This window comes from Hemitrygon akajei, chromosome 4 (genome assembly GCF_048418815.1).
Source record: "Hemitrygon akajei chromosome 4, sHemAka1.3, whole genome shotgun sequence".
Lineage (NCBI taxonomy): Eukaryota > Metazoa > Chordata > Chondrichthyes > Myliobatiformes > Dasyatidae > Hemitrygon > Hemitrygon akajei.
The window spans coordinates 128,241,950-128,255,125 of record NC_133127.1 but is presented as its reverse complement, the minus strand read 5'-3'; the positions used below and the strand labels follow the sequence as shown (position 1 = coordinate 128,255,125).

The following is a 13,176-nucleotide window of genomic DNA, read 5'->3' as shown; positions in this document are numbered from 1 at the left end:
TGAATATTATCATGTTTATTCCAATATTACTTGCTGTTGTTAATATCTCTACTAATTTTTGCTACTCACAATGTTGCAATTGAGCTGAGTCATAATCTGTTCTTGCGGGTATCACATGAATTCGTTGATGCTGTTAATGCCTCTAGCTCTTCGGCATGTCAATATATACCATACACTTCAAAAGAAGTATAAAAAGGAACAAAAATGGTGCTGCAGGTTTAGAAAGAGTAAGCAATGAGACCATTGTTGCCTTGGAGAAAGCAGTCACAGAAATAGTTGCCATGCATCCGATGACTCTTCAAAATCACATGGCATTAGATCTTTCCTTAAGAGGAAAACAAGCAGTTGTAGGCAAGGAGTGTCGTACTTACATACCTGATGAATCTGAAGACATAACTGTGTTGGCTGATCATATTGGTAAAGAAACAGCTAAAATACATCTTTCTGATGGATGGTATTTCTTTGACTGAGTTCAATTAAGTCTTGGAAGTTGGGGTTCCTCATGAGTCATAATATCTGTCCTGATAAGCCTTACCAAAATTTACACCTTTTTTGCTTGTATAAAGGGCAATAATAGAGCAGCTCAAACTCACTCTAAGTATAACTATTTACAAAGACAATCTACCGAACAATGGCATAATCTGATGAATACCCTTTGAAATTTCCGTAACTCAAGTACATTTGATTATTTTGTACTTAATGTAGGTACCACAAGTTTTTCTACTTCAGCAAGTTTCACTGCATGTCAACACTGACTGCCTCATTTGTTGCATTGGAAATAGAATTGATCATCGTCAAAGAAATCCCCACTTCAGACCCTATCATGAAAGGAAGGGAATTGATGAAGCAAATAAAGATGAGAGTTATTGTTGATAGGAATTCCTGAATTATCGTACTGGTCCTGGGCTGATTGACTTCCAACAATCACAAACATCTACTTCTTTGCATGTTAGGAGTACAAACATTAAAATGTCTTACCCTCAATGCCCAGTGACCCCAGTTTTCCAAAGGGCTTCTAACGTCACACTTAATATCAAGGCAATCACTTCTGGAATTCACTCATTGGTTCATATATGGACAAAAGCTGTGATCATATCTGCGGTCAAGAGGCCCAGCCAAAAACCAAACCATGAACTTGTAAACAAATGTTTCTTGACCCCTTCCATCACTTTGCTCATGATTGAGAGTAGACCAAATGAGCAGTAACTGGTCAGACTGGATTTCTTATGCTTATTGTGAATAGGACACCCGAGTTAATTTCCTACTTTGACGGGTGGATGTCAATTTTATACCTGCACTAGAACAACTTGGTTAACGGTTAGCCAGTTCTAGAATTCAGGTTTTCAGTAGTATAGCCAGGATGCTTTCATCATCCTTACTCTTTCTAGTGCTCTGATTTCTTTCTTGATGTCACAGGGAGTTAATAATATTGATTCAGGCTTCCGGGGGAAACAGAAATAATCCATCTACTCAACACTTCCAGATGAATATGGTTGTGAATATTTCAGACTTCAGCACTAAACTGAGGCATTGATTGAATGGATAACCAACTTCTTTCCCTCCCAGAATGGAAATGGCTTATACGAAAAGAGCACAATTTTAAGATGATTGGAGGAAAGTATGGGGGAATTGTCATATTTCATGCTCTCTCCCCCCCCCCCCACAAAAGAGTGGCAGGACACTCCCAGAGCTGATGCTAGAGACAGATACATGAGGTACATCCAAGACTCTTAGACAGGCACGTGGATGAAAGAAAAATGGAAGGCTATAGGGAAAGGAAGAGTTAGAATGATCATGAGTAGGTTAAAAGGTCAGTACAACATTGTGGGCCAAAGGGTCTGTACAGAGCTATACTATTCTATGATCTAACCAGAGCCACACCATCATTGAGGATACTAACTCTTCTTCGCAGTTTAATTATGCAGCACCATTCACAACTTGATATAGCAGACTGCAGAGCTTCAAACTGATCCGTCGGTTGTGGAATCATCATGATGTGTCTACTTCATGATGGTTTCACAGAGATAGATCTGGAGTGCAACTTCACCAGGTTAGTGTCTCATCTTCAGATTTTCCTGGTTACTGAAGATCCTCAGCACTTCATCGGAGCTCAATTTTTCATTGCTGAATCTAACGTGATTATCATGCCACGTCCAGGGATGGTTGCAAACCCCAGGATAAAGCTAAGACTATCTCCACAAGGATTTGGAAATGCTCACTTCTGTCAATGCCCTCAGCACCAGATTGAGCGAGCAGAATAAAGTCATGTGGATTATCCTTCATTTTCTCAGTCAGTCTCTGCCATAGATTGATGATATTTCCAAAAAGAGGGTTTTGAACCCCCTCCAGCCAAGAGTATATCCTATGTTTCTGAAAGCTTTCCTATGCTTCTTCCATGTGTTGTTCAGCATGGAAGAGCATTGATGCATCAGCTAAGGGAGGATTACTGTGGAGGTTTTAATTGTGTTTGATCTTTTGCCTTGAGCCTGAATGGAGTCCAAAGCCAAGGCTGAGAAACCCCATCTATATACTGTACCAGTTTGCCACAACTTCTGATGGATACAAGAATGGGACAGAATGCACCCATGGTTTCAGATGGAGGAGTCTAGTAAATTTTCTTCAAGATACAATTTATGAGGTACAACTATGTCAGGCTGTAACTTGGCTAGGCTGTTGGACATCTTTTTCAATTTAGACAGTGCCCAAATTTGGTGTTTAGGTCAACAGCAGCTGGCATTCCAACCGCTGCCCTCCATCATATTCTAGCCTCTTTGCTGAATCGAACTTCCCCATCCATGGTGAAATCTGAACTTGTTTCTTTGGAATGTCCAACCAGGCCTCTGAGTTTCTAATGTAGGAACTTATTATGATCACCTTGCCTTCTCTCCATCAGATACTTCCTCATCAACTGCGAGTCCTCCTGACTCATTTTTCCTTCATTTTCAATCTTTATGGAACATGCAAAGCATAATAACGATGAGACAGACTTTGAAATCCACTGTTCTAATAGCCCAATACTGAGCTCAAACTAAGGAAGCAAATCACACCAATGGTTCTAGTCTTCTATATACATGTAGAAATCTGATTTAATGGAGTAATTGAATCCCACAGGCGAAAGTCATAATATAACTGAGCCAAAAGAAAACTGAATTAGAACAACATTGACTTGCATTTGCAGATCACTTTCAGAACAGAAAAACATACCCAGGTGTTTTACAGAGTGAAAATGCATGCCATTTCTATAACTTTTGTACTCACACTTTAACAAATTGGTTAAAGGTTCTAGAAACCAAAACATCAGTACTAAAGCTATGTTGTTTTCTGGTTCCACAAACTTTTTCACTATCCTGTGTTCTGTATTGTTTCTTGATATCACAGACTAAATAAAAATCGGTGTCCTCCATCCACAGAAGCCGACAGCAGAGCACTCTCAAAACAGAGGAACATCCCAAAATGCTTCACAATTATAAATTACATACCAACTCCATTGAATGTCAATCTTATTTCACAGAAATACTTTTTTTTTTGCTCCTTACAGTCCATGATTGGAATTGAATACATAGTGTAGGCACATGATTTTGAAAACCACCTTTGTTAAATCAGCATGTATCCATTCCATTGTTGCTGTAAACTTCAGCCATGTGAAGTAAACTGCTCTTGAACTAACCATAATATATTTATACATCAGACAACCACTTAGTATGGGGCAAATAAACCGTGAATGACTAGTTTCTCAACATGCACACAGGAAGGGCATTGAAAAATTGGCTGAGTGGTGTCATCACAACAACCTCTTGTGTTACTATTTCAGGAGATCCGTCCTGGGCCCAGCACACAAGTGCAATTATAAAAGAAAGCTCGGTAGTGCTTCTTCTTCCTTAGGAGTCAGCAGAGATTCAGCATGACATCTAAAACTTTGACAAACTTCTGTAGATGTGTAGTGTAGAATGTATTGCCTGGCTGCATCATGGCATGGTATGGAAACACCAATGCCTTTGAACGGAAAATCCTACAATCATCAGGGATCAAGCCCTCCCAGCATTTGAGCACGTCTACAGTACATGAAATGCTGACATAGGAAAGCAGCATCCACAGATCCTCACCACCCAGGCCATACTCTCTTCTCACTGTTGCCAGCACGTAGAAGATACAAGAGCCTCAGAACTCACACCACCAGGTTCAAGAACAGTTACTACCCCTCAACCATCACATTCTTGAATAAAAGGAGATAACTACACTCACATTGAGATGCTCCCACAAGACTTTATCTTGTTATTTCATGTTCTTGTTACTGATTTATATTTGCAATTGCACACTTTGTTGTTTCCTGCACTCTAGCTGATCTGTCATTTTTCCTGTTATAGTCACTATTTTATATATTTGCTGAGTATGCCCAGAGGAAAAGGAATCTTAGGGCTGTATATGGTGATATGTACTTTGATGATAAAATTTACTTTGAACTTTAAATGTACATGGAGACAAGCATGTTCAATACTATGACAGAACAAATGACCAGGAGGCATTCTGGGAATTAGCCAGATATGCAGGGAACTTAACAGGCCATATCAACACAGAGGAGGCAAAGGGCTATGTAACCTTTTAAAATTCAAATCCAATCACACTTTGAGAGATCCTTTAAAATTCAAAGATATGACACATGGATAAGATCAGGATAAGGGAAAATAGAAGATGCAGGTGATATAGAGAGACATGGAACACACCAGCTAGAGGAGAACGACAGAGTTATTTGGGCTGCTATACATTTTAGAAGTTACTTGGCACTTTTGAAGCATAGATGGCAAGAGGTGTCCATGTCAGAAACCCATACACAGGGCAATGGGCGGTCCCAGAATAGCTAAGTGGCCTCACCAATAATGGTCACGTACTGTACATATCCGCTAGGCTGCCAGTTACCTGTCATGCAATATCACTGTCTCTAAGAAGGTATAAAACTCACTGCACTTTGGTTCTTGAAGAGACTCTTCCAACTGATCTCTCCTTCATATGTGCTTGTATGCTCCAAGTTTTATCCTTCATGCAATCCGAAATCTCAATCTACTACATGATGTGCTCGAGGTGCCTACAGCGCACATTAGATAGCCATCTATACTTCTGGGAACTGTATTTGTTCTGTGGATAGTGGTTGTAGCTACACATGAGGGACTGTTGCACACTAACAAATAGACAGGCCTAGCATGTACACACCAAGTGCCTACAGCCGCATCCTTAGTCTGACGAAAGTGAGAGCAATTGAAAGGGAGGTTGGTGAGAACATGTTTTGCCAAGTGGATTGGAATGTTGGAGAAGGAAACCGGTTTTGGGTCAGAGAGCCCTATGGGGAGGGGTGGAAGTATATTGGGACTAACTGTTTATGGTAAACATGAGCCAGCTGGGAACAAGTTATCAAAATGAGCAGTCTCCTGGATGCAAGTGAGAAGCAACAAGGATGGAATCAAATTAAAAAGAAATGAGTTCAATGAGGCAAGAGCAATCAGAAACAATGGGTGTACCAAACAGACCTGATTACAAGCTGTACAACAACTGAAAATTACCGATAGGAGAAAAGAGGCCAAAGAAAATCAGGCATAACATCTATTACTCCAAATCTTGCTGACTACCTGGCTCCTGGGCCAGCAGAGGATTATGCCACCCTGCTGGACTCAGGCCTGGATGACATGGACGTGGAGAGGGTGTTTCCACGAGTAGGAGAGTCTAGGATCCGAGAGCACAGCCTCAGAATAAAAGGCTGTCTCTTTAAAACTATGATCAGGAGAAACTTCTTCAACAGCTGGTGAATCCGTGGAATTCATTTCCATGTAGGGCTGTGTAGGTCAAGTCATTGGGTGTATTTAAGGCAGAGAGTGATAGGTTCTTAATTGGTAAAGGGGTTAAGGGTTACATGGGGAAGGATGAAGAATAGGGTTGAAAAGCAAAGATTGAATGTCAGAGCAGACTCAATGGGCTAATTCTGCTCATACAGTACATCGTATGCTCCTATGGACTCCACAATGAGCCTGCCAGGCCATCACAAGATCAGCCAGCAAAGCAACGATCAGCATGGAAGGCGTCGTGTCTTACTGAGACAGATGCAGGACTGGAATTTCCATGGGAATATCCAGGTGATTCCCAGCTGTGGCTCTGAACCAATGAGAAAACATGGCTCTGCAATTAGGAAATGTGAACAAGTTTACTCCAGTTGGGAATATTTTAAAACTCAAAGCACATGAAGGGGAAGGAATCATAAACAAGATGTCAATCAAACATTCCCGGTACACTTTCCTTGAAGAGAGAGATCCAGAAGTTTCAGTCTCAGGATATCACTGATGTGATCTCTGCTCTTTTGGCAGAGATATTAGAAGAAAATGCATGGGACTTTTTTTTTACTCTTTAATGCATACCATTGCATGAGATTAAATCCTGGGAAAAAAATGGAGATGTGGACATTTTGATAAACAATTTACAATGACATTTATGGTCATTACAAGGAAATCAAATCTTCAGATTCATCTTCTCTTTACGAGATACAAAGCTAACCACAAGCCTATTTTATAGTTTCTTTCCTAGCTTTTTTTTTTGGCAGAGATTACCAAACTAAAACAGAAAAGGCTGTAAGTCAGGGCTTCCCAACCAGGGGTCCATGGAACCCCTGCTGAACATGCTCAATGCTCAACATATCAAGTAGCACATGCAGAGAAAGGAAGAGTTCGCATTTCAGCTTAATGACTGTTCATCAGAATTGGAAAAAGCCAGAAACATAGCAAGGTTGGAGATACTGTGGAAAGGAAGGGAGGATAATAAGATCTGTGATCGGGTAGCAATCCTGTGACTCAATTAGTGGTGCTGGCTGAAGAAGGGTAGAAATGGGGAAAGCACAGACAAAAAATGGGGACATTCTGAAATACCAAATGAGGACAGAGAAAAAAAGTGAATGGTGGAAAAGTGAGATTATAGAACAGGAATGGCTGATCAGCTGAAGTTACCAAATTCACTGTTGGTTGCTGAGGATAAACGATTTCTGTTCCGTGGATTTAGGCTAAAGTTCATTGGAATGGTGTAACAGACTAAGGCAAAGAGTCTAGAGTGGGAAAGGGATAGAGAACTAAAGTGAAGGGCAACTGGAAACTCAGACTTATCGTTCTAAGTTGAATGGGGTGTCATAGATATAGCACTGACCTGGAGGAAATGAGTAAGGTTAAGGGGTTGTCCTACACAAGAACTATTTCTGCCAAAGTGACAGTGGAATGGGAACAGTTGGACCTTTGTTTCAGAAGAAAATGGAGAGCCCTCAGCCACTATCACATAGACTGAAGAGGCAGAGGGATTGGATATCCATGGGGAAAACAAACCAGCTGGAACCAGAAAAATATATTTTAAAAAGTGATGGAGATCATCTGAAGCATTGTCGATATATAGTCAGGTTGAAGAAGTTAAGAATAATATAACAGTGGTAGAAATTATTCCTGGCATAAAAGATGGTGCTACCTGGAAAGCCTAATTGTGGCTTACGGGAGTAGGTGGAAAAGGAATGAACATGGATTGGGAGACTACGTGATTGGGAACAGCAGAAAAATATCCCCAGATGAAATTGGTTCAGTGACTGCATTGAAGATAATTATGGGGAGATGTTCTGTAGAGAGGAGTGCACAAGCGTTAGAGTGATGACATTCAGTGTCTACAAGATAGAGGTTAGCTTTGCCAAGTGCCAATAGCATCATCCTTTTCAGCCGAAATGATGACAATGTTGGGGTTAGGCCAACACGCTTTGCATCACAGTCTCTCCTGATCAACAACCGATCACAGGCATTCCCTTTTGTTCTCTCCTTCCCTACACCTGCAACATTAAACTACATACATTTCCCAGTTGTGATGAAGGATCATCGACCTAATATGCTGCTGTTTCATTCTCACTGACACTGTCTGATCTTTTAACCTTTTTTTTTCCAGCATTTCCATCTATATTTCAGCTTTTCTAGCATCTGCAGTAATTTCCTTTTGAATTGTAGGAATATCCATTTGTCAATCAGATTACCCATGACTGCCCATTGATGTGCAGTGAGGTGTGACAAAACAGTACATATTATTGAGACATATCTAACATGACAAGCTCACTGACAGCATCACATGACAATCTTCATTGTTCAAAAAGCTGGTTCTCTTCAACTGTATTTGAGTTCGGAGTAAAGATAAGGACAATGTAGATCAATAATAACATTTTAAGCACAGAATCATAAAGTTGATACAGTTAAATGTCTTCAAGGTCACATCAATATATTGTATAAAGGCCAGTTAGTAGAATAATTATAATAAATAACAGCCATAAGTGATTTTACACCAGTACATGAAACTTGGATTTGACTAGAAATATATAATCTTTTTACCTAAGGCTTGTTTAAAACACGAACTATTTCAAAGTCATTAAGCTGCAAACAACAGATCATGAGGAACAATATATTAGTAGTGTGCATAGCACATAGCAACATAGTAGTCTGCAGTTTAATGTGAAAAAGACTGAAGAGCTGGTGGTGGACCTGAGGAGGGCTAAGGCACCGGTGACCCCTGTTTCCATCCAAGGGGTCAGTGTGGACATAGTGGAGGATTACAAATACCTGGGGATACGAATGGACAATAAACTGGACTGGTCAAAGAACGCTGAGGCTGTCTACAAGAAGGGTCAGAGCTGTCTCTACCTTCTGAGGAGACTGAGGTCCTTTAACATCTGCCAGACAATGCTGAGGATATTCTATGAGGCTGTGGTGGCCAATGCTATCATGTTTGCTGTTGTGTGCTGGGGCAGCAGGCTGAGGGTAGCAGACACCAACAGAATCAACAAACTCATTCGTAAGGCCAGAGATGTTGTGGGTGTGGAACTGGACTCTCTGACGGTGGTGTCTGAAAAGAGGATGCTGTCCAAGTTGCATGCCATCTTGGACAATGACTCCCATCCACTCCATAATGTACTGGTTAGGCACAGGGGTACATTCAGCCAGAGACTCATTCCACCAAGATGTAACACTGGGCGTCATAGGAAATCATTCCTACCTGTGGCCATCAAACTTCACAACTCCTCCCTTGGAGTGTCAGACACCCTGAGCCAATAGGCTGGTCCTGGACTTATTTCCACTTGGCATGATTAACTTATCATTATTTATGATTTTATATTGCTATATTTCTTCACTATTCTTGGTTGGCGCGGCTGTAACGAAACCTAATTTCCCTCGGGATCAATAAAGTATGTCTGTCTGTCTGTCTGTCAGTGTCACAAAGAGTGTTTGATTACCTCTGACTTTGTAAATTTATCTACAACTTTAAGTATAACTTGATTACCAACCAAATATTTATTCAAATGGGCATATGCGACAGAAGACAATCTTTAAATTCATTGTTAATTGGACAAACTGTGAAACTTAAAAGGAAGAATCTGTTGTCCTTAGATTATTAGTACAAAACGTGATTTGTTCTTCATATGTTATTTTAATACATCGGTTAACTATTTTATGCACTCCATCGCATGTTCCTAAGCACACCATTTCAGAAGTGTTTGAGAGATTTTTTTTGCCAAGTGTGGTCTGGATCCATGACAGTGAAGCTGTTAGCATTCACTGTAAAAACGACAGTATGTTCTAGAGCTTGAGCAGGCATAGTTAAATGTGCAAATGCAGAAGCAAGCCGTCAATGGCATTTTGGTGAAGTCCTTGCAGACAGAAACCTTTTCAGAAGCACTAAACCGATAACAACATTGATATTTTGCAGATTGTTGCTAAACATTTTAAAATCCAAGGCCTCATTGAATGTGCTGTAACTGACTTTTTAAATTAGCATCTTAAGTGATGAATACTGGTAAATTCTTTGAGTATTCATAATCTAATTTTATACGCAGATCCAAATTCCCCAGAATAATTCTTTCTAGGTTATTATTTAAATACAATTTTAAAGTATTTCAACTTTGACCTTAATTTCAAGACTATGACCCAAACTTTATTCTGACTTCTATTAAAAGATTTTAAGGTTTATAAGCTAAAGTTTAGAAATTAGCATTTTCTTGTTTGGAATATAGTTTGTTGTTCAATTTGTCTTGCTAATATTGCTACTGCTAGATGCCAATGATCTAAGTTTGACACAAGAATGAAATTAATATTGGGAAATGTACTCCAGTGACTGCATAGTCTTTCTGACAAGTTTCTCTTGATGCCACCTTATTGCTAACTGAAATATAGTCAGATGTTTCCCCGTAAGTGCAATCGTGCCTACAAGAGTTAAGTGTTGGTAGTTTAAAACAAGAGGAAACCCAATGATAAATTCAGCTTACAAGAGGTGGATAGAGAGCTAGAAAATTAATCCAACTTTGCTACATGAAATTTGGAAAATTAATCTAAAGATTACTGGTTTAATTATTTTTCTACAGAACATATCAATCACAGTTTGTTCCGAATTAGAAAATTAACAAGATTTCATATGTATCTATTTGGTAATTTCAACAGATCAGTATACATGAAACTTCATTTAAGGACATATAAAGAATCAGTCACGTTGTGCCATGATTTGCTGCAGTACATTATCTACTTCTGTCTGTTTTTGTTAGATTTGTCTTTCCATAATTGGATTTTTGATTTTTAGCAAGCAGAGCTGTTGTGGTTGCAAGCTGAAAATGTCAAAACTAGATCTGGGCTCTTGGGGACACGGGTAAACAGAAATCCGCTAATCTTCCCTTTAACCAATCAGGTCGCAGTGGTGTGAAAACTATCAATGTGATTGGATAAGACTGAGAAGGAAGAGGAAATTCGAAATAGTGAATTCAAATGTAAATCAGGCACATAATTAAACAAATAAAAGGAAGAAGAACTGGAATTAAGAGAAAGTGAAGGAAATACTCCTTATACTGGGGTAAATTTATTTGGGCAAAACAAGGCTGATCGGACAGTTAACTAACATGATAAAAATTATAATGTGAACAAGGAGGATTTATTTCCATCGGGAAAGAGGTAAATCTATTGAGGACATTGATTTAAATAAAAGGATTAGCGGGGAGTTAAGTAAAACAAAATTCACCCCATCAGTGTTTGACGGAAGGAGTTGGGATTGGCCTGGAATTCACGAGTTGCCGGAGGTGGAATTTGGAAGGTTCTCGGCCCGGAACGTCGATTTCCCCCCGCCCCCCACCCCCCTCATTTCCATAGATGCTGCCTGACCTACTGAGTTCCTCCAGCATTTTGTGTGTGTGGATCTGGATTTTCAGCGTCTGCAGAATCTCCTGTGTTTATCAATAAATCCAGACCCATGCGCTGAGAGCTCTAGAATAAGAACTGGCTGAACAGTTCATTTGAACCAACACGGACCAACATCACGAGAAGAAATTGGCTCCATCTGTGTCACAAATATGTGCGGTTTCCAAGAATTTTCTCTGGATTAACTGCAAAATATTATTTTTCCTCATCTTATTTTCGAATTATTTCGGCACTGGCAGCGAGATTCGTCATCGGGAATTACAGCGTAATAAAAGGTTAAATATTCAGTCGTACTGTATTAGATAAAACTGGACTATCATAACTACTCATTTAAAAGGATATTTAAAAACAATTAAGGGTCCATTATAGATCGTAATTCCCTCAGAAAAAAACATTTCAATCTATATATCAAATTTGTAATGTGCAGCAACAAATGTTTTAGTTCTGGCTTATCAAACCATTTAAAGACTACCCTCTCTTCGTTTAGAGGATGTAAACACATTCAGATTTATTTCACAGCAAGAACAGAGGCAGATTCTGAAGATTATGCTGGAGGAATATAACGCACTACATGTTAGCAGAGGCGCGTAGTACCGATAGGAACTACGATGAGGATTTCAGTATACAACTGCACACGTGACGGTAATCCTGAAGTTGTTACTGCTAAATTAGTTTTAAGCTTGTTACTGATTAGTTTAAGATCGCACTTCAGTGGCGATTGCTGTAGAAACTGCTGGTGGGAGTGCCAACAAAATGCAGTTTATTGAGAAGTTAAATTTCGCTGATAGCAGTTCAGGATTTCTATGCTTAACCGTGCGCATCCAACTCCAGACATCGCTTAGTTCCATTCTCAGAGACAGCACGGACAGATCTTGCTCATCTCTGCAACACATTCAGGAGCTGCAACACTTCTGCCCCCTCAGTGATTCTGATAAGCAATTACAAATAACTTTATTATGGAAGTGCCGACGTCGGTCGCAGCTAGTTACTCTTAGCAAGATCACCCAAGTGATCACTAAAACCAGGTCGATTCTGGTCTCTGTCTCAAAAAGAAGCAGATAACCTATCAAGGTAACAGATCAAATATTTGACCATTTTGGAGTTAGCATACGAATGTAACATCAGTGAGATATCCACAAAAACACAGGCAGTCCGGAACTACGGCTTAACAATTTTAGAATGTCTTTTCGAGTCTTTTTTAAACTTACGTTTTAACGGGTAACCAACTTAGTCTTGGAAATTGGTAAAGAAAATGTTGTATAATATCTAATCCGTGCCGAAATTCGCACGTGTTTGGATACTTACGAGGAACTGTGTCCATACTGCGTGTAGTATCCCCGACGAGGATTAATTTTCGAATGACAGTAATCTTCCCCGCCAGATGCTGGGTTTGCAGAGGTGGCTGAATTATTCGCAGCGAACCACGACGAACTCTCGTCCATCTCCTCGGATTTTCAAGGCGAGTTATCCCTTGAAATTGAACCGTTTTTCGCCCAGCAGTTATATCCCAGGCAGGCTGTGATGTGGTGCCCTCCTTAAATGACGCTCGGGCTGCGTCAGGTCCTGCATATTCTTGGGTGTGGGACACTGTTGTCCGAAACCACTCCCGCTATGTTGGAGGTTGGTCTGGATTTGCGGACTGTGGGTAAGGACTGGTTACACAAGTGAACTGGCAGGCAACGCGGAGATCGTATCACAGCAAAATCTTCGTACGACGCTCAGTGAGGGAAAAATCAGGAGACTGGACAGTGGAGAAATAGATTCGTCTAAAGTCATGGAATTAGAAGTTAATTAACCGTTTCATTTGACTAAGACATCTGTTTCAATTGCTACTTTCCGTCGAGACTAAATTAATATAACTGAAATGATACATTAAGGTAATTATATATTCATACATCCTAGCGGTCCTGTAATTAATATTAAATGCCTGTTTAACATCATACGACGAATTATG

At 39.9% G+C, this 13,176-nt stretch overlaps 1 protein-coding gene across 4 annotated transcripts in view; it reads right to left on the bottom strand.

The window, feature by feature from the left end:
- LOC140726641 (short transient receptor potential channel 6-like) overlaps positions 1–12,885 on the bottom strand; it is a 138,272-nt gene extending 125,387 nt beyond the window's left edge. For 2 of the 4 annotated variants that reach the window (XM_073043273.1, XM_073043274.1), the window contains exon 1: positions 12,528–12,885. In XM_073043273.1, the coding sequence (XP_072899374.1) occupies positions 12,528–12,664 (137 nt within the window). In that variant the 5' untranslated portion in view covers positions 12,665–12,885. The remainder of the gene's footprint in view (positions 1–12,527) is intronic. The other 2 variants (XM_073043272.1, XM_073043271.1) reach the window with 2 other exon arrangements.
- Between the last annotated feature and the right edge of the window lie 291 nt (positions 12,886–13,176).